Source organism: Ascaphus truei, chromosome 1 (genome assembly GCF_040206685.1).
Source record: "Ascaphus truei isolate aAscTru1 chromosome 1, aAscTru1.hap1, whole genome shotgun sequence".
In the NCBI taxonomy this organism is placed as follows: domain Eukaryota; kingdom Metazoa; phylum Chordata; class Amphibia; order Anura; family Ascaphidae; genus Ascaphus; species Ascaphus truei.
The window spans coordinates 469,823,129-469,847,135 of record NC_134483.1 but is presented as its reverse complement, the minus strand read 5'-3'; the positions used below and the strand labels follow the sequence as shown (position 1 = coordinate 469,847,135).

Here is a 24,007-nt window from a genome sequence, read left to right as displayed (position 1 = left end):
AAATGATATGCTAAAGTAAGTGTCGCACTGACTTATTTGTGGTCACCTTACTGTCACTTTCAAGTGTAGAAAACATTCCATGAAATGTGATCAGTTCTAACAATACCAGAGCTTATTTGGCAGTGACCACAAAGTGTTTGGACACGACTTTAGATTAAACAGATTACTTGATACAGTCTGCCACAAAAAGTGGAATGCTTACACCAACAGGGAATCTTACCATGCAGGAATCAATTGTCCCAGACTCATAACCTGCACATAGCATTCTGGATGTGATTGTTTTCATGTCAAAATATGACTGACAACGTTCCAAGGAAATAATACGTACTTCGCCTTCTTGTAATTTAAATGGCACTGAAAGAAACCACAGCATGCAAATATATATGTTATAAGCAGTAGTCTCTCGCTTCAGAAAGTGACATACGGCATTGAAAAACATTTTCGGGGGGCTTGTGACACATACTCTTCAACTTCAAATTTTTATATTTAAAAAAAATATAGTGTAGTAGCCAAAAGAGAAACGAAAGAGAAACTAATTAGGAAGTGTGATACCATTTTATTGGACCAACAGTTTTCAGCAGTGGTTCCTAAACGTATTCCTCATCCCCATATATCAACTGCACGGTCAAATAGTAGGTCTTCTAAGATCTTAAAATGTCTGTAATGTAAGGTCATCACAGCGACCCCCATTCTAGATTGTCCAGGTCCCTTTTCTCCACAAATTATCAAAACAAGTTTACACACAAAGTCCACCAGTAAATAAAAATAGATTAATATGTGACACCTGGTCAATTGAAAAACCTAGACCTGGTAAAGAGAACTGTGAAGATGATAGGAGGACTCCAGAAACATTAACTACATAGTAAGGTCCCCTTTTGGGACTATTCCACCTGGAATCAGCTTTTTGACTTTGTATTCCCCCTTATCTCGAGTCTCTTCTTTATCCTTGCGATTTCTACTCCCTTCTCCACATTCCTGGATGTGAGCAGGGCTGAAGCTTGGACCTCTCCCCCCAAAAAACAAAGACAAAGTATTTAAGCTTTGGCTCTGGATAGGAGCACACTTTAGAAAATTGGTATGTCTTCTAGATCTTCTAAAAACTCTGGCGAACCCCTGGTAATTACAACTTACAACTTAACATGTGCAAAATTCAGATTCCAGACATAGGACTTGAGAGAGAGAGAGAGAGAGAGAGAGAGAGAGAGAGAGAGATCTTCACATGGGGTGACTATAGTTGAGGTACATAAGTAAATGGGCCCTCTACTAAATCGGAATCTCTCAAATATTCTGTCCTCATGGCCATTAGAAACAGGATACAAATACTATGTACTACATGTAGTGAGCAATCCAGAATGCCTTTATTTTTTTAATACAGTGTTGTCACTAGACATCTTATTAAATAATTTATACGCATTAAACAAAGTCTGTGGTAGATGTAGCCAGGTCCCCCTCTTACCTCCGGCTGTGTTAGGGGGATGGCTGTTGTGCTCTGTGTTGCTGGGAGTTGGCGAGTGGGTCGCCGGCGTTCCGCCATCTTGCCATATACCGTGCATGCGCAGTAGCAGCTCGGGCATGCGCAGAAGATGCACAGAGTTGCAGCGGCCATCTTGCTCCACCTCGCGCATGCGCAGTAGGTCCTGTAGCAACAGCCATTACACCCAAAGCTCCACAAGGGGAACTACAAGTCCCAGCAGCCTCAGGGGTTGCATACCATGTGCTGCCAAGCAGCCAATAGGGCTAGGAGAATCTCGGGAGTTAGGAAGATACATTTGGCGCGCTTGTGGGACCACACCAGTTGGAAGAGGGAGCTGGATCCAGCAGGTAGTGTCTCAGGCCTACTGTATTCCCCTTAGGCCCCAGCTAGGCCCGACTCACAGTAGCTTGAGGTTACTTCAGGGAAGGCCCCCTTTGATAGGGACACTTCCCCATTTTACTGTTGTGTCAGGGACACCGTGAAGATGCTGCGCGGTGAGCATGGCCTGTGGTTTGGGACCAGATCACCTCCGTTGCAAGAGACTCAGGTGATATGATCCACGCCGGAATTCACCCCACGTGGAGGTGGACGCCATCGCGGATGATGACAACATTGGATCAGACTGATCCCTTTGTTCATCAGCATTACCCGGGTGCTGGAGCCCCGTGCAGGTACTCAACTAAGTGCACCAACACTTCAAGGGATAGCGCTATCTCCTACACTTCTGGGTGGGCCCTGACATTGGGGGTAATGGACATCAGGGTATTGGTGACAAGCACCCTATGTATATTGGGGACGCTCATTGGTGGCATTGGGTTGGGCCTATCATACTGTGTTGGGCAGGGTACTGTTATATCGTGTTCAGTAAAAGTTGTGATTATATACCTGAGTGTGTGTGTTATTGGTATTGTTCCTGTAAGGGGCCTATCCCTTGCAGGTGGAGGCGCTGCACCGAGACAAATCAGAATCACCCCAGGCTCCCAGTGGCGGAGGCTCAGGCCCCCTGGTTGCCGGACAGGTAATAGCAGCATTGGTAGTTACTTCCCAAGTACGTGGGAACAAGGGCTACATATATTTAATCTAATATTGCTGTGGTAACCAATATGGAGGGTGTAAAATTAGATCCATCAATAAAAGAATTCAAGAACATAAATGTGCTATTAAGAAGACAAATATTAGAAATGCTATTGTGAAAAAAATTGCACTGAAAATTAGGGTAAATCGCAAACAAATATCTATTATGGTGATCAAAATAGTTTAATCAAATGTAAGAAGTAGTAACAGATTGACAAGACTGGGAAGCTTGTCTACTGTACAAACAATTGTCCTTCATGGATTCAATAACCGGTTAGATTTGGACCCTTTTATTATTGCCAGATTTTATATTGTGTGTGTGTATATTTAATTGATGTATATAAAAAAATATATATACTTCATAGTGTATTCGTTTGTATGTTTCATAGATGTAGCCAGGTCCCCCCTGCCTGTCAGCACCCCCCTCACCTTGCTGGCGATCGCGGGTGCCGCCGAGTCCAATAGCGGCCCCGCCAGCCGATCGCAAGAGTGAGGGGGGTGCTGATCCTGCTCGGGGGTTGCCGTGGGACGCGTGCGGCCGGTTGCCAAGGCCGCGATCACGTTGCAGGGCTCCCGAAGCAGGGCGGCGAGGGCGCCGCCATCTTCTTGTTGTTCGCGCATGCGCAGTGCAGATCTCGGTGCGGTGGCCAGCAGGGTAATTGCGCATGCGCAAGGAGAGCGCGAGGAGAGCCCGCGAAACCCTAGCCTACCAGGGAAGGCTCTAAGCAGGGACTACGAGTCCCATGAGCCTCTGCGCACCCCACGTGACGCCAGGGAGCCAATAGGGCTTAGGTTCTCCCTGCAGAGGGAGAATAGATACATTTCGCGCGCTGAGCAACGGGAGTTGGAGCTGGGAGCAAGAAGGGGAAGGAAGGGTGTAGGGAGCGAGTGAAGCTCCTGCACCAGGTAAGGTTCCCCAGGTCCCAGACAGGCCCGAATCCCCACCAGGTTAGTGGGTAATTAATAAGGGATGGCCCCAGGTTAGGGACCCTGCCCTTAGGTTCGTGTGTGTGCGTCTTGTCAGTGTCATGGCTGTCAGTGCTGTGAGTGCTGACAAGAGGGCATCGTGTGTGGGCAGCGCGTTCGCTGCAGGCACCAAGCAGGTTGCAATACGCTGCTGCAGGTGTTGAGTATTAGGTAGAAGTAGTCAGAGGGGACCCGGGTGGTACGGGAGAGGTAGTGTGGGTGCAGGGGGTCAGAGACCCACCTGCATAGGACAGGCACCCCGTAGGCCCTTATGAGTTTCCCCTGAAGACACTTAAGGTTGCTGTGCTATAGGGACGGCCTATAGTGGCAGCGATCATCATCTTAGTTCACCGAGTCAGTTACGGACACAGCGGACGCTGCGATTCCATCCAGAGGTTTGGGCTCAGACCTCCGCTGCCGCTGCAGAGGCTTTCCGCGTGGGATCGTCCTGGATGGTGGTTCCGGTGTTCTTCTCTCATCGGATCCTTTGTGAAGCCCGTTGCAGGCCCGAGCACTTATCAACAAGTGCACCAACGATCCTATTAGCTTCACTAGTGACTGCGCAGTCACACATATCCTCTCTCTGTAAGAGTGCGGGACATTGTGTGGGGATTGTTGGACACGGGGTGGGATCACCCGGTGTAGGGGGGAGCGTCCTGTGAGACGCCGTAGTCAGTGTCTCCTCTAGAGAGGGACACCTGTTGTTGTGGTGATGTTATATGGTTCTTATGCACAAGTAAAGGTATTGGTTATTATACATACTGTGTGCTGAGTATTTGTATGTGTCCTGCGAGGAACAATTCCCGCTCTGCCGGGAACCATCGCAGGTGGAGGCGCTGCACCGAGTACAGGGTTACTCCTATTATAATTGCCCCAGGTTCCCCGTGGCGGAAGCTCAGCCCTCCTGTGAGCCTAACAGGTAAAGCACCACACCCGGTAACTGTATGTTCTCCGCACCCACACTATATCTGCTATTGGGTGGGGGAATACTCGTTACATAATATATCTATGTTCACTTTTATTTTATGGCTTAAAAGATCACTTGATATCACCATGTTATTGTCTATATATGGGTGGGGCCTTGACCAGAAACCCTCTGAGGAAGTGACCACAAAACATGTAAGCATTGTTTGTAGGATTTTCTCTCCACGTACTCTCACACAGTCTGAATATAGAAATTGTGTGTGGTATCACAAGATATTAATTGGAAACAATCACTATTCATTGCAATTTACTAATTAGATGAGAAACAAATATGTAATCATGTAAACTGTCATTGTTTTAGAAGATATCAGTGTCATACTTACTTTTGTTGCCCATGTGTCCCCAGCCTGTGATGTAACAATATGTATCAGGTTCAACTAATTGACCTTTGGTGGGTAAACACACTGGTCTAACATAGCTTGTCTCAATAATGTCCTCATCTAATTCCACAATGCTAAAGTCGTAGTCTACCACAGCTCGGTTGTAACGTGGATGGACAATTATCTTCTTCACCAGACGGGTCTGCATGAAATCAGATGGGTGATCCAAGTTGTTTATACCAAATACAACCTTCCACACTGCAGCATTTTCTCTCCTAAAAGAGGACATACATCATAAGCCTTAAACCAATATCAATTTTAATATTAACGCAGAAATTCGCTCTAAACAGTATTCTTCCTGCTTGAATCAAGTGGTCCTTCCTTGTTCCTCCCCACCTCTGCCCGCCTCCCCCCCTATTTCTGAGATACTTAGGTTTTTTTGTGTGCCAGTTTTAACACACAAAACTAAAAATATGGCCGCCAGGACTATAAACATGGCTTCATGGTCGCCAATAGAAAGCCGCAACATCATCTCCCGATGATATTGCAATCATCATCTATTGGCCGCTGGAATGAACTGGCACGCCGCTCCCGGATTGGGGGGGCGGGGGGGGAGTCTCTGGATGCCAGGGGGCCACGGATGAGCTCAGTTCATGCTCAAAAATGTTTTAAAGATCAAGCAGAACACTGTTATAAAGTAATAAAAGTCCCAATGATTCTTGAACATCTCTGTAAAAACCTTTATGTAAATGCCTGCCTTAGGAATCACAATGACTAAAGTTTGTACAAAAGTCTAAATAATACTGACATGCACAAAAAATAGTTCTGAACATAAATAGGACTTGAAATCATAAACAATTATCTTTCAGTGACAACCACCGGCAATGTTTCTCAGAATGTGACACCCCAGGGAACCATTTTCAGGGTTTGCTACAAATGAGAAAATAAATTATTTAGAAACAGAACACACACAGATTACTAGGAATAAAATAATCCCCTATACAGGCATACCCCGCATTAACGTACGCAATGGGACCGCAGCATGTATGTAAAGCGAAAATGTACTAAACGTGAAGCACTACCTTTTTCCCACTTATCGATGCATGTACTGTACTGCAATCGTCATATACGTGCATAACTGATGTAAATAACGCATTTGTAACAGGCTCTATAGTCTCCCCGCTTGCGCACAGCTTCAGTACAGGTAGGGAGCCGGTATTGCTGTTCAGGACGTGCTGACTGGCGCATGCGTGAGTTGCCGTTTGCCTATTGAGCGAGATGTACTTACTCGCGAGTGTACTTAAAGTGAGTGTACTTAAACCGGGGTATGCCTGTACTGTACTTCGTATTTCATTGGGGCATTCCTGCAGTCCGTAGGCCCATGTTATTTGGCATGGGTCCTATCTGTACTTTCCAGCAGACAAGTTTCCTTTTTGTTTTATTGGTCTTTTAGAAAGTTTATTGGTAATAAAACACTCTATATTTTTTTTTTGTAAACACAATTCACTGTACAGGCATACCCCGCATTAACGTACGCAATGGGACCGGAGCATGTATGTAAAGCGAAAATGTACTTAAAGTGAAGCACTACCCTTTTCCCACTTATCGATGCATGTACTGTACTGCAATCGTCACATATGTGCATAACTGATGTAAATAAGGCAATTGTAACAGGATCTATAGTCTCCCTGCTTGCGCACAGCTTCAGTACAGGTAGGGAGCCGGTATTGCTGTTCAGGACGTACTGACAGGCGCATGCGCAAGGTGCCGCTTTGCCTATTGGGCGATATGTCCTTACTCGCGAGTGTACTTAAAGTGAGTGTCCTTAAACCGGGGTATGCCTGTATTGCATGTAAATTGAACACCACAATGCAAATTGATGCTTCCTCCTTGTCGTAAAGCTGTACCTACCGTATGTATCTTATTTGTGCTATTAAGCAAGTACACTATACCACAAATTAGGCAATGAAGAATAGCAGTCAGAAAGAATACAGCAAGAAGGGTAGAAGTAATGGAAGTTACAACATCAAACAAAAAGCGCTATTCCTGAAAGTCACGTGTTTCTGCTCTCATCAGGTGAGTGAACGACTTGGACAAAAGCAAGATGATGAATATTGTTAAAAACATATATTTAGATCCAACCTAAATAGATCAATGAATAGAAATGGATCATGGAGCAGAAGAGAGAGAATTCTTACGATAGTGTGTATGTATTGCTTTAATTCAAGTGATGTAACAGGCCAATTTGTTTGAAAATATGGTTTATATTTTAACTCTCCATTTATACTAAGAAGATTGTTTAATTTCTCAAAAGTAGCTAATCTTCTCCATCGGTCATCCTTCAAATACACATTTTTTGTTAATGCATGGCTATGCTACATTTATATTTTGTGTTGTCCTTCCTATCCTCCATGCAGCACACACCAGGGTAATAGATCTCTCCCTTCTGGTAGAACACAGGCTTGTCATTGGCTGTCCTTGTGTATAAGATGAGCTTCCTCGTACAGCCCACTAGAATTGGGTTTTTATTTTTGGTCCTTCCTCAGACTGGGTGCAGGGTGCAAGCGCACGGCCGGTGCAGCGGGAGGATACCAGAAGTGAGGTGCGTGTTGAACTTGGTCGTGAATAAGCATACATGATTATAAGTCGTAATTGTAAAAAAAAAAAAAAAAAAAAAATGCAGCACACTACGGTCGGTTTCGTTGCACACCGGTTGAGAAACACTGGCCTAGAGAGTGGAAATTATTGGTGGCAAGTGCTGGGAAAAGCATGTAGGAGCGATTTCCATTGCCAGGAGAAGCTCAGACAGGTCAGACAGCATTCCAGCAAGGGCTGGGAATTTTTGAGTATTCACTATGTATCTTGGTTTAACTCTGTTTGAGCGCCAATTATAAGCCTATGGGGAGGAACTTGTACATGGGGCATAGAAACAGCATAGAAACAGCAGCAGTATGCATAATACTTGAGGGTGCAAGTAGTAAGGGACCTCACATATATTTTACTGCTGATAGCAATTCCCTAATTTGTTACGGGTGAAAACGTGCTCTTAAAGCAGGAGTTAACATAATTGTGCATGTCTGCATGTGACGTAGTGCAGCAGTTCCCTTAAGCCTGCATACTATTTAGCAGATCACTTGAGTCTGGAAATGGATAAAGGAGATATCACGCAGCAGTTTGCGTAAGTCTGCATTGGGCCTAGTGCAGCAGTTTTCTTAAGACTGACAAGGGTACTGATAGATTGACTATCATCACACAGTTCTAACATAATATAATTTGCCTAACTTCAAAATTAGCCTTGTCCGGTGTATGAAGGACCCTGCTATTATGGCCCAAAAACCCAGCTCCAAAGTCTGTTATGTGTCATTATGACACTTCATTATACTCATGATAGGGAGCCCATATTTTGTGATATTTTACTGTTTGTTATCGAAGGGAGTATGTCAACTTCTCCATTATTCTAATAAATTGAACTCTGTCGCATCATACTTTCATGGATGGGGTGGAGGGTCTTTTCTACGTTCTTGATAGTATATTTTTGGCGGCATAGATTCGATTTATTTATTTATAAAATGTTTTACCGGGAAGTAATACATTGAGAGTTACCTCTCATTTTCAAGTATGTCCTGGGAACAGAGTTATAACAATACATGGTTACATTAAATGAACAGGGTTATACAGTCAATTCACAGACATTTCATGGACAATTCGAGTTGGAAAATTGGGTGCAGGGTATAAAAGGGTTTGGAGAGTTAAGATTGCTGTATTTCAATTTTAACACCAACAAACATCAGCGAACCGCAGCAAATGGCTCACACCCTTTGGCTGTCCTTCTGCTGCGTCAAAGGGGCGACGCAGAGGTAGACTGAAGGGGTTCAGAATGAATGTAACAGTGATTTCACAGTCCATTTGTCCACCAGAGCATTAGCATTCCAGAGGGTGGGGCTGACGAAACACAGCAGTAAGCAAACTCAGAGATTAACCCTTAGCACGCTGGTTATGTGCAGAGGGGAGCAGCTCTTGGGGAACCCCATCAGAAGTCTGACTTGGGGCGACACAGGTGTATGCTGAAGGTGTTCAGATTAAACGCAGCTGTTTATATATACACACACATCTATCAATCTATTTATCGATAGATCAATCGATCTATCTATCTTTTCATGTTTTATAAAGGTAAAATAATAGCTCTACTTACCCTTCAAAGCAGTGTGCCACTGTCAGCAACCATTTTTTTCCAATGAGAACGCAACCACAGATGTGCCCACTTGGCTCACTCTGTAGAGAGCATTGCCATGGCCAGCGTCCTGGGCGGCTGGTTCTGCCACCGAGAATTCTCTTGCTCATTCGGGCTGCCGGGCGACGTCCACAATCTGACACAGATAACAATAAAATGATTCACCAGTGTATGTTTGAACGCTCCATTCAGCCAAGCCCACAGATCCCAATATCTTGCTGCTAGAGCTCTGTCATACATGGGTATTTCACCCACGGTAGATTTTGAGTCACTTACGCCCTTGTAGCTGATGCAATGAACCTATTACTACACTCAATAGTCGTTTAAAAAAAAAGTCACCTAATCAGGCCAAAATAGGCTCATGTCTTCTTTTTTTAGATGAGGTAATGAGTTGTAATAACTAATCAAGGTTTATGAAATGTAACTCATGCAAAAATAATGTTCAATTCGCAATCCGATACTACGATGGGGAGGAGGAGAGCTACGTCTGTGCAGTCTTGAAGCGGCAGAGAGGGCAGACGCTCACCTAAATTTATCTTTTAAAGAGATATATTGCGTTTGCAATGCTTCACTGGCCACTCTCACACTAGGGGGTTAAATATGTTTTTCTTAGTATAGGTATAATTTCTGCTTGATTAATGCAGCTTTGCAGCCAATACAATTCTTATAAAACAACCCAAATTCTAGTATGTACAGTATGTATATCTTTATTTATATAGTACAATCCATCTACATAGCGCTTCACAGCAGTAATACATGTGACATAATAATATAACACATAATGGGAATACACGCTTTAGACATATACATAACATTAGGTAAATGAGTCCCTGTCCTGAAGAGCTTACAATCTAACTGGTAAGTAGGGAGAGCTTACAGAGACAGTAAGGGGCGAGAGGGGGTTATGGTAAGTGCGTCTGCAATGGGTCAAGGTCAATGACCGACAGTAAAGTGATTCTAGCAGGAGTGTTTAGGATAGATTGCATGGGAGATAGGTAAAAGGCCGGACATTAGAAGGTTACAATAACCAGAAAAGGAGAGAATGAGGGTCTGTGTTACAGTTTTAGCAGTAGAGCGACAGACGAAAGTGCAAATTTTACTAATGTTACGGAGGAAAAAATATGACAGTTTTTTTGCTAAATTGTGAATGTGAGAGGAGTCAAATGTGACACCTGGGCAGCGTGCCTGTGATGCTGGGTGTATGATAGGGCTTCTAACAGTAATGTAGAAGGGAGCAGTAGGACCAGGCTTGGGAGGAAATACTGTTTGAGGAGCTCTGTCTTTGACATGTTAAGTTTGAATCGGCAGAGGGCCATCCAGGAAGATATAGTGGAGAGACATTCAGAGATTTTGATTTGTACAGCAGGTGTAAGGTCAGGGGTTGAAAAGTAAATTTGTGTCATCAGCATAGAGGTGATATTTGAACCCAAGAGATGTGATAAGGTCACTTAGAGAGAGAGTGAAAGAGAAAAGAGAAGAGGTCCCAGGACAGAGCCCCTGGATTATGCCCGCAGAGAGATAGAGGAGGAGAAGGTGGTGTTGGCAAACGAGACACTGAAGTACGATGGGAGAGGTAAGATTAGATCCAGGATAGAGATTTGTTACGGATACCAGGTGTATGGAGAATGTGGTGGGTGGTTCACAGAATCGAAGGTTGCAGAGAGGTCCAATAATATGAGCAAAGTGTAATGTCCTTTGTCTTTGGTAGAATTGAGCTCATTAGTTATTTTGGTGAGTGCTGTTTCAATGGAGTGAGCAGTATAGTATTGTTCTAGTGTTTAGTAGTTCACCTAGCTCAACCCCTTGTCTGTAAGTGGGGTCTGTAATGTGTTGCTTTGCACTTCATTGCAGACTCCTTTAGTAGCAAACAGGTTTAAAAAAAAATGATATGACAAAATAAAATGTTTCACACACTAAACAATGTCACAAAATGAGTTCTAGCATTGCTTATAAAAACATTGGGTCTTTAATTTATCTGTGACAGATGTATTAAACTCATTGAGATGCATGTAAATTGATAGCTACAAGGGGAGTTTGAGGGCAACATTATGCATTTGTTCACTTATAATTCTGTATCTGATAAATCAAAGCAGAATGCATTATCCTGGCTGACACTGTAATTTCTTATTGCGTTTTGCGATATAGACAATAGTCAATGAAAATAAAACTGTCATAGTAAGACAAACTATGTAATTTTGCTTTCCCATAAATTACAAGGATCGTTTCAACAAAAGTATTGTATATGTACAGTAAAAGGATGGTTGGGAAAGAAACTACAGTGGGAATAGGGAGGTTAAAGCCATATCAAGTGAGCAAAAACCTGATAAAACACCCTTTGTAAAGAGGGCTCAAACATGCTGAAATATACCTTAATCAAAGTGGAAACATGTTGAAAAAGGTAAAACACGCCTTACTACCAGAACTGAGACATAGTTTCGGAATTGAAACATGCCTATCTATCGGAACTGAAACATGCCTATCTATCGGAACTGAAACATGCCTATCTATCGGAACTGAAACATGCCTATCTATCGGAACTGAAACATGCCTATCTATCGGAACTGAAACATGCCTATCTATCGGAACTGAAACATGCCTATCTATCGGAACTGAAACATGCCTATCTATCGGAACTGAAACATGCCTATCTATCAGAACTGAAACATGCCTATCTATCGAAACTGAAGCATGCCTTTCTATCGGAACTGAAGCATGCCTATCTATCGGAACTGAAACATGCCTATCTATCGGAACTGAAACTGTCTTACCATTGGAACTGAAGCATGCCTATCTATCGGAACTGAAGCATGCCTATCTATCGGAACTGAAACATGCCTTACTATGCCAACTGAAGCATGCCTATCTATCGGAACTGAAACCTGTCTTACCATTGGAACTGAAGCATGCCTATCTATCGGAACTGAAACCTGTCTTACCATTGGAACTGAAGCATGCCTATCTATCGGAACTGAAACATGCCTATCTATCGGAACTGAAACATGCCTTACTATGCCAACTGAAGCATGCCTATCTATCGGAACTGAAACATGCCTATCTATCGGAACTGAAACATGCCTTACTACACCAACTGAAACGTGCCTATCTATCGGAACTGAAACATGCATATCTATCAGAACTGAAACATGCCTTAATATAGGAACTGAAGCATGCCTTTCTATCGGAACTGAAGCATGCCTATCTATCGGAACTGAAACATGCCTATCTATCGGAACTGAAGCATGCTTATCTATCGGAACTGAAACCTGCTTTACCATAGGAACTGAAACATGTCTATCTATCGGAACTGAAGCATGTCTATCTATCGGAACTGAAACCTGTCTTACCATAGGAACTGAAACATGCCTATCTATTGGAACTGAAGCATGCCTATCTATCGGAACTGAAGCATGCCTATCTATCGGAACTGAAGCATGCCTATCTATTGGAACTGAAACATGCCTATCTATCGAAACTGAAGCATGCTTATCTATCAGAACTGAAACCTGCCTTACCATAGGAACTGAAACATGTCTATCTATCGGAACTGAAACATGCCTATCTATCGGAACTGAAACATGCCTATCTATCGGAACTGAAACATGCCTATCTATCGGAACTGAAACATGCATATCTATCAGAACTGAAACATGCCTATCTATCGGAACTGAAACCTGTCTTACCATAGGAACTGAAACATGCCTATCTATTGGAACTGAAGCATGCCTATCTATCGGAACTGAAGCATGCCTATCTATCGGAACTGAAGCATGCCTATCTATTGGAACTGAAACATGCCTTACTACGCCAACTGAAACATGCCTATCTATCGGAACTGAAACATGCCTATCTATCGGAACTGAAACATGCCTATCTATCGGAACTGAAACATGCCTTACTACACCAACTGAAACATGCCTATCTATCGGAACTGAAACATGCCTATCTATCGGAACTGAAACATGCATATCTATCAGAACTGAAACATGCCTTAATATAGGAACTGAAACATGCCTTTCTATCGGAACTGAAGCATGCCTATCTATCGGAACTGAAGCATGTCTATCTATCGGAACTGAAGCATGCTTATCTATCAGAACTGAAACCTGCCTTACCATAGGAACTGAAACATGTCTATCTATCGGAACTGAAACATGCCTTACTACACCAACTGAAACATGCCTATCTATCGGAACTGAAACATGCCGATCTATCGGAACTGAAACATGCCTATCTATCGGAACTGAAACATGCCTATCTATCAGAACTGAAACATGCATATCTATCAGAACTGAAACATGCCTTAATATAGGAACTGAAGTATGCCTATCTATCGGAACTGAAACATGTCTATCTATCGGAACTGAAACCTGTCACCATAGGAACTGAAGCATGCCTATCTATCGGAACTGAAGCATGCCTTTCTATCGGAACTGAAGCATGCCTTTCTATCGGAACTGAAGCATGCCTATCTATCGGAACTGAAACCTGTCTTACCATAGGAACTGAAGCATGCCTATCTATCGGAACTGAAGCATGCCTATCTATCGGAACTGAAGCATGCCTTTCTATCGGAACTGAAGCATGCCTATCTATCGGAACTGAAGCATGCCTATCTATCGGAACTGAAACATGCCTTACTACACCAACTGAAACATGCCTTACTACACCAACTGAAACATGCCTATCTATCGGAACTGAAGCATGCCTATCTATCGGAACTGAAGCATGCCTTACTACACCAACTGAAACATGCCTATCTATCGGAACTGAAACATGCCTATCTATCGGAACTGAAACATGCCTATCTATCGGAACTGAAACATGCCTATCTATCGAACTGAAGCATGCCTTACTACACCAACTGAAACATGCCTATCTATCGGAACTGAAACATGCCTATCTATCAGAACTGAAACATGCATATCTATCAGAACTGAAACATGCCTTAATATAGGAACTGAAACATGCCTTTCTATCGGAACTGAAGCATGCCTTTCTATCGGAACTGAAGCATGTCTATCTATCGGAACTGAAGCATGCTTATCTATCAGAACTGAAACCTGCCTTACCATAGGAACTGAAACATGTCTATCTATCGGAACTGAAACATGCCTTACTACACCAACTGAAACATGCCTATCTATCGGAACTGAAACATGCCGATCTATCGGAACTGAAACATGCCTATCTATCGGAACTGAAACATGCCTATCTATCAGAACTGAAACATGCATATCTATCAGAACTGAAACATGCCTTAATATAGGAACTGAAGTATGCCTATCTATCGGAACTGAAACATGTCTATCTATCGGAACTGAAGCATGTCTATCTATCGGAACTGAAGCATGCTTATCTATCAGAACTGAAACCTGCCTTACCATAGGAACTGAAACATGTCTATCTATCGGAACTGAAACATGCCTATCTATCGGAACTGAAACATGCCTATCTATCGGAACTGAAACATGCCTATCTATCGGAACTGAAACATGCCTATCTATCGGAACTGAAACATGCCTATCTATCGGAACTGAAACATGCCTATCTATCGGAACTGAAACATGCCTATCTATCGGAACTGAAACATGCCTATCTATCGGAACTGAAACATGCCTATCTATCGGAACTGAAACATGCCTATCTATCAGAACTGAAACATGCCTATCTATCGAAACTGAAGCATGCCTTTCTATCGGAACTGAAGCATGCCTATCTATCGGAACTGAAACATGCCTACACTGGCGACACACTTTATTCGAGCTCGGCTAGTCCCACGAATTCGGGTATACCCGGGTGTATTGAGGTTTGTGACTGTTTTCTGCCCGAGTGCATTGAGGTATTTTCCAGTCAGGGATTGAAGCATTTTATTCCCGCTGGCTGCAATACTGCACAGTATATATATATATATACTGCATTACAATTCATGAATTTATGCCATCTGGTAGACACGCGAAGCATTGCAGCCTATTAAATCCTAATCATTATCATTTAACAGATCAGCCGCCCATCAGCCAGGCATGAACCCAGGCTGGGAAGGCAAAAGCAACGGGGCTTGTCAGAGGTGAGGAGCGGCGCATTCCAGGTATCTGCCAGGTACATACTGGGTATTTGCTCGAATAAAGTGTGTCGGTGCAGTATCTATCGGAACTGAAACTGTCTTACCATTGGAACTGAAGCATGCCTATCTATCGGAACTGAAGCATGCCTATCTATCGGAACTGAAACATGCCTTACTATGCCAACTGAAGCATGGCTATCTATCGGAACTGAAACCTGTCTTACCATTGGAACTGAAGCATGCCTATCTATCGGAACTGAAACCTGTCTTACCATTGGAACTGAAGCATGCCTATCTATCGGAACTGAAACATGCCTATCTATCGGAACTGAAACATGCCTTACTATGCCAACTGAAGCATGCCTATCTATCGGAACTGAAACATGCCTATCTATCGGAACTGAAACATGCCTTACTACACCAACTGAAACGTGCCTATCTATCGGAACTGAAACATGCATATCTATCAGAACTGAAACATGCCTTAATATAGGAACTGAAGCATGCCTTTCTATCGGAACTGAAGCATGCCTATCTATCGGAACTGAAACATGCCTATCTATCGGAACGGAAGCATGCTTATCTATCGGAACTGAAACCTGCTTTACCATAGGAACTGAAACATGTCTATCTATCGGAACTGAAGCATGCCTATCTATCGGAACTGAAACCTGTCTTACCATAGGAACTGAAACATGCCTATCTATTGGAACTGAAGCATGCCTATCTATCGGAACTGAAGCATGCCTATCTATCGGAACTGAAGCATGCCTATCTATTGGAACTGAAACATGCCTATCTATCGAAACTGAAGCATGCTTATCTATCAGAACTGAAACCTGCCTTACCATAGGAACTGAAACATGTCTATCTATCGGAACTGAAACATGCCTATCTATCGGAACTGAAACATGCCTATCTATCGGAACTGAAACATGCCTATCTATCGGAACTGAAACATGCATATCTATCAGAACTGAAACATGCCTATCTATCGGAACTGAAACCTGTCTTACCATAGGAACTGAAACATGCCTATCTATTGGAACTGAAGCATGCCTATCTATCGGAACTGAAGCATGCCTATCTATCGGAACTGAAGCATGCCTATCTATTGGAACTGAAACATGCCTTACTACGCCAACTGAAACATGCCTATCTATCGGAACTGAAACATGCCTATCTATCGGAACTGAAACATGCCTATCTATCGGAACTGAAACATGCCTTACTACACCAACTGAAACATGCCTATCTATCGGAACTGAAACATGCCTATCTATCAGAACTGAAACATGCATATCTATCAGAACTGAAACATGCCTTAATATAGGAACTGAAACATGCCTTTCTATCGGAACTGAAGCATGCCTATCTATCGGAACTGAAGCATGTCTATCTATCGGAACTGAAGCATGCTTATCTATCAGAACTGAAACCTGCCTTACCATAGGAACTGAAACATGTCTATCTATCGGAACTGAAACATGCCTTACTACACCAACTGAAACATGCCTATCTATCGGAACTGAAACATGCCGATCTATCGGAACTGAAACATGCCTATCTATCGGAACTGAAACATGCCTATCTATCAGAACTGAAACATGCATATCTATCAGAACTGAAACATGCCTTAATATAGGAACTGAAGTATGCCTATCTATCGGAACTGAAACATGTCTATCTATCGGAACTGAAACCTGTCACCATAGGAACTGAAGCATGCCTATCTATCGGAACTGAAGCATGCCTTTCTATCGGAACTGAAGCATGCCTTTCTATCGGAACTGAAGCATGCCTATCTATCGGAACTGAAACCTGTCTTACCATAGGAACTGAAGCATGCCTATCTATCGGAACTGAAGCATGCCTATCTATCGGAACTGAAGCATGCCTTTCTATCGGAACTGAAGCATGCCTATCTATCGGAACTGAAGCATGCCTATCTATCGGAACTGAAACATGCCTTACTACACCAACTGAAACATGCCTTACTACACCAACTGAAACATGCCTATCTATCGGAACTGAAGCATGCCTATCTATCGGAACTGAAGCATGCCTTACTACACCAACTGAAACATGCCTATCTATCGGAACTGAAACATGCCTATCTATCGGAACTGAAACATGCCTATCTATCGAACTGAAGCATGCCTTACTACACCAACTGAAACATGCCTATCTATCGGACCTGAAACATGCCTATCTATCAGAATTGAAACATGCATATCTATCAGAACTGAAACATGCCTTAATATAGGAACTGAAACATGCCTTTCTATCGGAACTGAAGCATGCCTTTCTATCGGAACTGAAGCATGTCTATCTATCGGAACTGAAGCATGCTTATCTATCAGAACTGAAACCTGCCTTACCATAGGAACTGAAACATGTCTATCTATCGGAACTGAAACATGCCTTACTACACCAACTGAAACATGCCTATCTATCGGAACTGAAACATGCCGATCTATCGGAACTGAAACATGCCTATCTATCGGAACTGAAACATGCCTATCTATCAGAACTGAAACATGCATATCTATCAGAACTGAAACATGCCTTAATATAGGAACTGAAGTATGCCTATCTATCGGAACTGAAACATGTCTATCTATCGGAACTGAAGCATGTCTATCTATCGGAACTGAAGCATGCTTATCTATCAGAACTGAAACCTGCCTTACCATAGGAACTGAAACATGTCTATCTATCGGAACTGAAACATGCCTTACTACACCAACTGAAACATGCCTATCTATCGGAACTGAAACATGCCGATCTATCGGAACTGAAACATGCCTATCTATCGGAACTGAAACATGCCTATCTATCAGAACTGAAACATGCATTACTATCAAAACTGAAACATGCCTTAATATAGGAACTGAAGTATGCCTATCTATCGGAACTGAAACATGTCTATCTATCGGAACTGAAACCTGTCTTACCATAGGAACTGAAGCATGCCTATCTATCGGAACTGAAGCATGCCTATCTATCGGAACTGAAGCATGCCTTACTACACCAACTGAAACATGCCTATCTATCGGAACTGAAACATGCCTATCTATCGGAACTGAAACATGCCTATCTATCGGAACTGAAACATGCCTATCTATCGGAACTGAAACATGCCTATCTATCGGAACTGAAACATGCCTATCTATCGGAACTGAAACATGCCTATCTATCGAACTGAAGCATGCTTATCTATCGGAAATGAAACCTGCCTTACCATAGGAACTGAAACATGTCTATCTATCGGAACTGAAACATGCCTATCTATTGGAACTGAAACATGCCTTTCTATTGGAACTGAAACATAGTTTTGGAACTGAAACATGCCTTACTACACCAACTAAAACATGCCTTAGTATTGGAACTGAAACATACTTTAAGAACTGAAACATAGAGATGGATGAGAAATGGGGCTCACAAATCACATGTATGTTCTGTGTGAATAATCAATTTGACTCCATAAATGTCCAGGGTGCTGTATGAATGTCCCCAATAAGGCAGTCCATGCACTGAAAGGAGGTAGGAGCCCTAGAGGAGGCATTGAGAACTTTATGTTTCAGGGCATACCGTAGAGTGTGTTCCCCCCTCACCCAGAAGAGGTAATAGAACTAAAGTATTAGACCAGTATAAAGCATTTTGGATATTCACGCTGAGAACTAGAACACCCCACGGGCTTAATATAGATTGGGATTTATGTCATTTTCTTTAGTTAGTTGCAATTTTATTCAATAGGGCACTGCCTTCCCCTTCTTTTCTCTTCCCCCTTTTTTTTTCTCTTTTTCTCCTTTTTTTCTTCTTTTTTCTTGTTTCCCCCCCCCTTTTCCATACTTCTTCTTCTCTTACTGTTTTTCTTGTTCCATTTGGGGATGTTCAATATTGGCATAATAATATTATCTACAGTTCCTACAGTATATAGGAATTCATCTATTTCATATTTTTGTCTGTTAATATTATTTAAATATATTTTGTGATGTTATTATTATCTGCCAATAAGTGTGCTATTATTGAAACTGGTTCTATATTTCTATTGTAAGTGGGTCTATTTTGATTTCCAGTATTTCATGCAGGTTGTGTGATGGTTTGCCAGCATTAATTATGTGTTTAAATTACTTTTATTATTATTTTCATTATTTTGATTCTAATTTAGAGTTTTCTTTTGTTATGTATATAGTAATGGGTCTCTGACTCTTTCTTTTGGCTGTGAAACCATTCCCTATATAACATTGTGGATTATATTCCAACCTCATGTTCTGGTTTTTGTCCTATATATCCTTTGGGTATCTAATACAGTATGTGCTTTTCATAACTTTTGCATTTGAATTGTTCATATAGTTTTATAGTCTTTTGTTAGAACAGGAGGACTATATACATTTTGTCCCAAAAATTGGTATTCAATGTAGGTGAAAAAGAGGGTTACTCTATAACACTGAATAGACTGGAATAAATGTGTATTTGGGTGCAGGAATGGCCTTAACAAGTAGTTATGTCTTGCTGCATGCTTATAATATTGTTTTTGCTTATGTGTTCATATGCTAATGCGCTATTATCTTTATTTCTTTTTGCCATAACTTTCATCAGTTTATCATAAAAGCATATCAGTTTCACAGTGTTATATATACTGTACATGTTTGTAAGTTTTGTTTATGCTTTTTATTGTCTTATGCTTGTTTTTACTATGTTTGTCCGTTTCGGGACTGATTAAAGTTTTCTTTGTTTTATTTTTGGCCAGCTATGGGGCTGATGTAGCGTCAGCGCGCCCTGTTTCCGGGTCGCACGCCGACGACGTCACTCCTGGCAGTGAGTGGCGCGAAAGGTAAACTATAAAGATGTTTGTTTTTCTTATGTAACTCACACCTTGATAAAGTCCTCACGGACTAAAGGCGTTTTTTCACCTTCCATTGTGAGTTGCATACAATAAATTCAATGATATTTGAAGTTGTCCTGGAATCTTTTATTTTTTCATCTTGGATCCTGGCTGTGCTCCTGCTTCTTAGGATCCAGGGTAGGAAGGGAGCAGCATCATCAGGAACACCCAGAAAAAAATACAAAAATAATCATAGTGTGGTATGAAAATTACATATATGTCAAACTCTGAGACTTGGCTCTTATGGTGACCTACTTACAAAAAGTAAGATTCAAAATAGCAGGTTTGTATTAGTGATGGATCTTTGGACACCTCAGCTTTGGACCACAGCAAACAGCAGCATACATCAATAGGGTGGTGTCAGGCAGGATGGTGTATTTACTCTGGCAGCAGCTCCCAATCAGTCATATGCAATCAATCAGAGATAATGGAGACAATAGTGCTTTACCAGATAACACAAAGTTTTATCATAGAGACTTGCAGGACATGTACTCACAATATATTCAATGAGCACATTCACATCAAGGTATCTTTTAGGCAGTTGGATATCGGCACGGCAGATGGAAAACGAATCCCTCACTTCACTCCGCTCACTTGTCCTCCACGAGGGTGCCCCCTCGTCCGGTGCCGGATGGTTGGCGTCTGTCGTCACTTCCTGGCCTGGCGGTGACGACTTCCGGTAGGCGCAAGTAGAAAGGGGAGTAGGGGGAACGCCGGTCCGCAGCTCTGCCTCCGTGGAAACAGCAGTACAACAAACAGCTCCCCAACGGTGAATACAGCTGGGCTCTGCTAAACTGGAACTGGAACTTCTTTGGCTCAACGCGTTTCACTGCATACCGCAGCTTCCTCAGGAGCAATGATTAAGTCCCCTACTGGGTGTTATTTAAATAGCCTTCTCAATTAAGGCAATTGGTGATGTAATCAAGCATGATTCCACACAGGATAGTTAACATAATTACACACAGAGTCTCCCAAAATGGGTACATGATCTCTGTGGCCAAAAAAACGACGCAATAAAATACTTTATTAATTATAAGAAACTGAGTACCTACATAGTTTAAAAATGATTAAATACTAAAATTAATTGGGGGTTGTTAGATCGAGATGCTTAATGGAGGGTAGAGAGAGAGAGAGAAACATATGTTAGTTGATCATAAATATCTAATATGGCTAATATTAATAAAAACATATTAAAAGTGAAAAACTAAAATGCAAATAATAAGACTGACATGACTTAAAAAAGGGGATGACACAGGAAAGTGCAATTACAGTGACTAGAGGAAGGGTGCAATTTCAAAATCAACATTAAGACCATGTGGTGTCAAAGTGTTGAGTTTATGCACCCAGTACATTTCTCTTTTACTTAAATCTAAATTTATATCCCGTCCTCTCCAATGTTGTGTCACATGTTCTATCGCAGTGAATTTTAACCCTTTCGTGTTGGAGTTATGAAAAAAGGAAAAATGTTTAGAAACATTATGTGACTGCACATTGCGCCTTATATTACTTAGGTGCTCCAAAATCCGTGTCTTAATAGCTCTTGATGTTTTGCCAACGTATTGGAGCCCGCATGGGCATTCCAGGAGGTAGATTATGTATTTAGAGTTACAGTTCATGTACTGTTTTATTTTGTAATTCTCATTTTTGTTATTGCACCTAAATCCCTTTTTGTCTTGCTGTTTGTATTCGCAGGCTTTGCAAGAACCACAGCCATGGAACCCTTCCAATTTCTGGAGCCATCCATTTCTGTTCGTCTCTAATTTTTTAATATTACTTGGAGCTATTATGCCTTTTAAATTTTTTGCTTTTTTAAAAATTACTGTCGGACGTTCTGGAATCTCTTCCTTCAAAATTGGATCATTTAATAAAACATGCCAGTGTTTTTGTATTATTTTCTTAATATTATTTGACTCTCTATTAAAAGAAGTTAAAAATGCAGTATCAAAATTTCTTTTTGGAGGAATATCTTTATTTTTGGGTACCAATAGGTCATTTCTATTCAGACCATTTGCTTTTTCTAATGCTGTGTCTAGGAGTTCTGTTCTATATCTTTTTTCTACAAAACGTTCCTTAAGTATATTGCATTGATCATTAAATACTGTATTGTCTGAGCAATTTCTCCGCATCCGTCTGAATTGGTTATATGGGACATTATCCATCCATACATCTTGGTGACAGCTTGTACGTAGTATATAGTTGTTACTGTCAACTTCCTTAAAGAAAGACCTAGTTTTGAGAGTGTCATTCTCTATATATATATTCAGGTCCAAGTAGTTGAGAGAGATATTACTTGTTACAGAGGTGAATTGTAGATTGTACATATTAACGTTAATACTCGACAGAAAGGAGTCTAAACTCTCCTGACCACCACGCCAAATTAAAAGCACATCATCGATGTAGCGCCGCCATAGGACAAGGTCCGCCCCCAGAACGCCACCGGGCCAAATGTGCTGTTCCTCCCAGAATCCCATAAAGAGATTCGCGTAGCTGGGAGCAAACCTCGTACCCATGGCGGTGCCACATCTCTGAATGTAAAAACTGTTCTCAAACCAAAAATAATTCTTGTCTAATATAAAGCATATGCCATCTATAATAAACTTAACTTGTTGTTCTTTCATATCTGGATCTTGTTTCAGAAAGAAATTGACAGCTTCACATCCTAAATTCTTTTCTATCGATGTATATAGAGCAGCAACATCTATGGTGGCCATAATATAGTCGTTATTCCAAGTAAAATTCTCTAATAGACTTAATACATCAGTGGTGTCTTTTAGATATGATTTAAGGGATTTTACATGACTTTGGAGAAAAGTATCAATATAAGCAGATAGATTTGATGTAAGTGAATTAATTCCGGAGACAATAGGTCTCCCGGGAGGTTGTTTCATGCATTTGTGAATTTTAGGCAATATATAAAATATCGGTAGTTGGGGACATTCATTGAATAAAAATTTGTATTCGTTCTCATTCAATATGCCTAATTCCCTGCCATGGTCTAGAAGTACTCTTAAGTCATCCAAAAAAGTTTTAGTAGGGTTGTTGGGTAGAATTTCATATGTTTTTTTGTCTCCTAAGAGGCGGTGGGCTTCTTTTAGGTAGTCATCTCTATTTTGGATGACTACCCCCCCTCCCTTGTCTGCCTGTTTTATAACTATATTTGTGTTGTTAGTTATTTCCTCTAAAGCAGACCTCTCTTCTTTATTCATATTGTTTCTAATCTTAGATTTGTTACTCTTTGAGAGCTCCTCAAAGTCCTTTACAATGAGGTTATAGAAGACATCTAAGTGATTTCCCTTACAATAAGCAGGGTTAAATGTGGATTTATTCTTAAGTGTTGTGTGTTTGAATATTTCACTTTCTTTCTCTATAGCAGGCTTGATGTTAGACATTCTTGACTCCACATTTTTACTTAAAAAGAAACGTTTGACTGTTAGTTTTCTAATATATTTATTTGCGTCCACAAATAGCTCAAAATTATTGGGTCCACAAGTGGGCGCAAAGGATAGTCCCTTGGAGATAACACTTAATTGTGAAGTAGTTAAATCCACACTACTAAGATTAAAGATACTTTTATTCTTTTCAGGGTTGGCAGTTATCACTTGTTTCTTTCTTCCCCCCCGCTTTCCTCTCTGTTTCTTTCCCCTTTGGTGTAATGACTCCCCTCTTCTGTTTCCAGGAGGGGAGTAAAGTAGACCTGAGGATAGACAAGTCAGAGAATCTCAGATCACATCAGAGAAATATAGTACTAAACCATATTCTGATAAACGTCATTTCATACCCAGAATACCTAGGAGAGACAATTATGACTCTAAATCTTTGTATTATGGTCCAAGGAATGATTTTATACCTAGACAAAATTTTATTCAAGAAAGAGATCATAAGGAAAAAGAGCCATATAAAGAGAGAGAATATTTTAATGAGAGATCATCTTTTAGAGAGAGAGAACAAGCGTTAGAGAGGGAGAGGCGTAGGGAGAGAGACATAGTGAAAGAGAGAGAATTAAGAA

The 24,007-nt window shown here is 41.5% G+C and overlaps 1 protein-coding gene across 1 annotated transcript in view; it reads right to left on the bottom strand.

The window, feature by feature from the left end:
- The window catches only part of CORIN (corin, serine peptidase), a 330,632-nt gene that overhangs the window by 2,438 nt on the left and 304,187 nt on the right, over positions 1 to 24,007 (bottom strand). The window contains exons 19-21 of the mRNA XM_075566957.1: positions 9,011 to 9,185; positions 4,822 to 5,093; positions 221 to 354 (exon numbers count right to left, since the gene is read on the bottom strand). Coding sequence (XP_075423072.1) covers positions 221 to 354; positions 4,822 to 5,093; positions 9,011 to 9,185 — 581 coding nt within the window. The remainder of the gene's footprint in view (positions 1 to 220; positions 355 to 4,821; positions 5,094 to 9,010; positions 9,186 to 24,007) is intronic.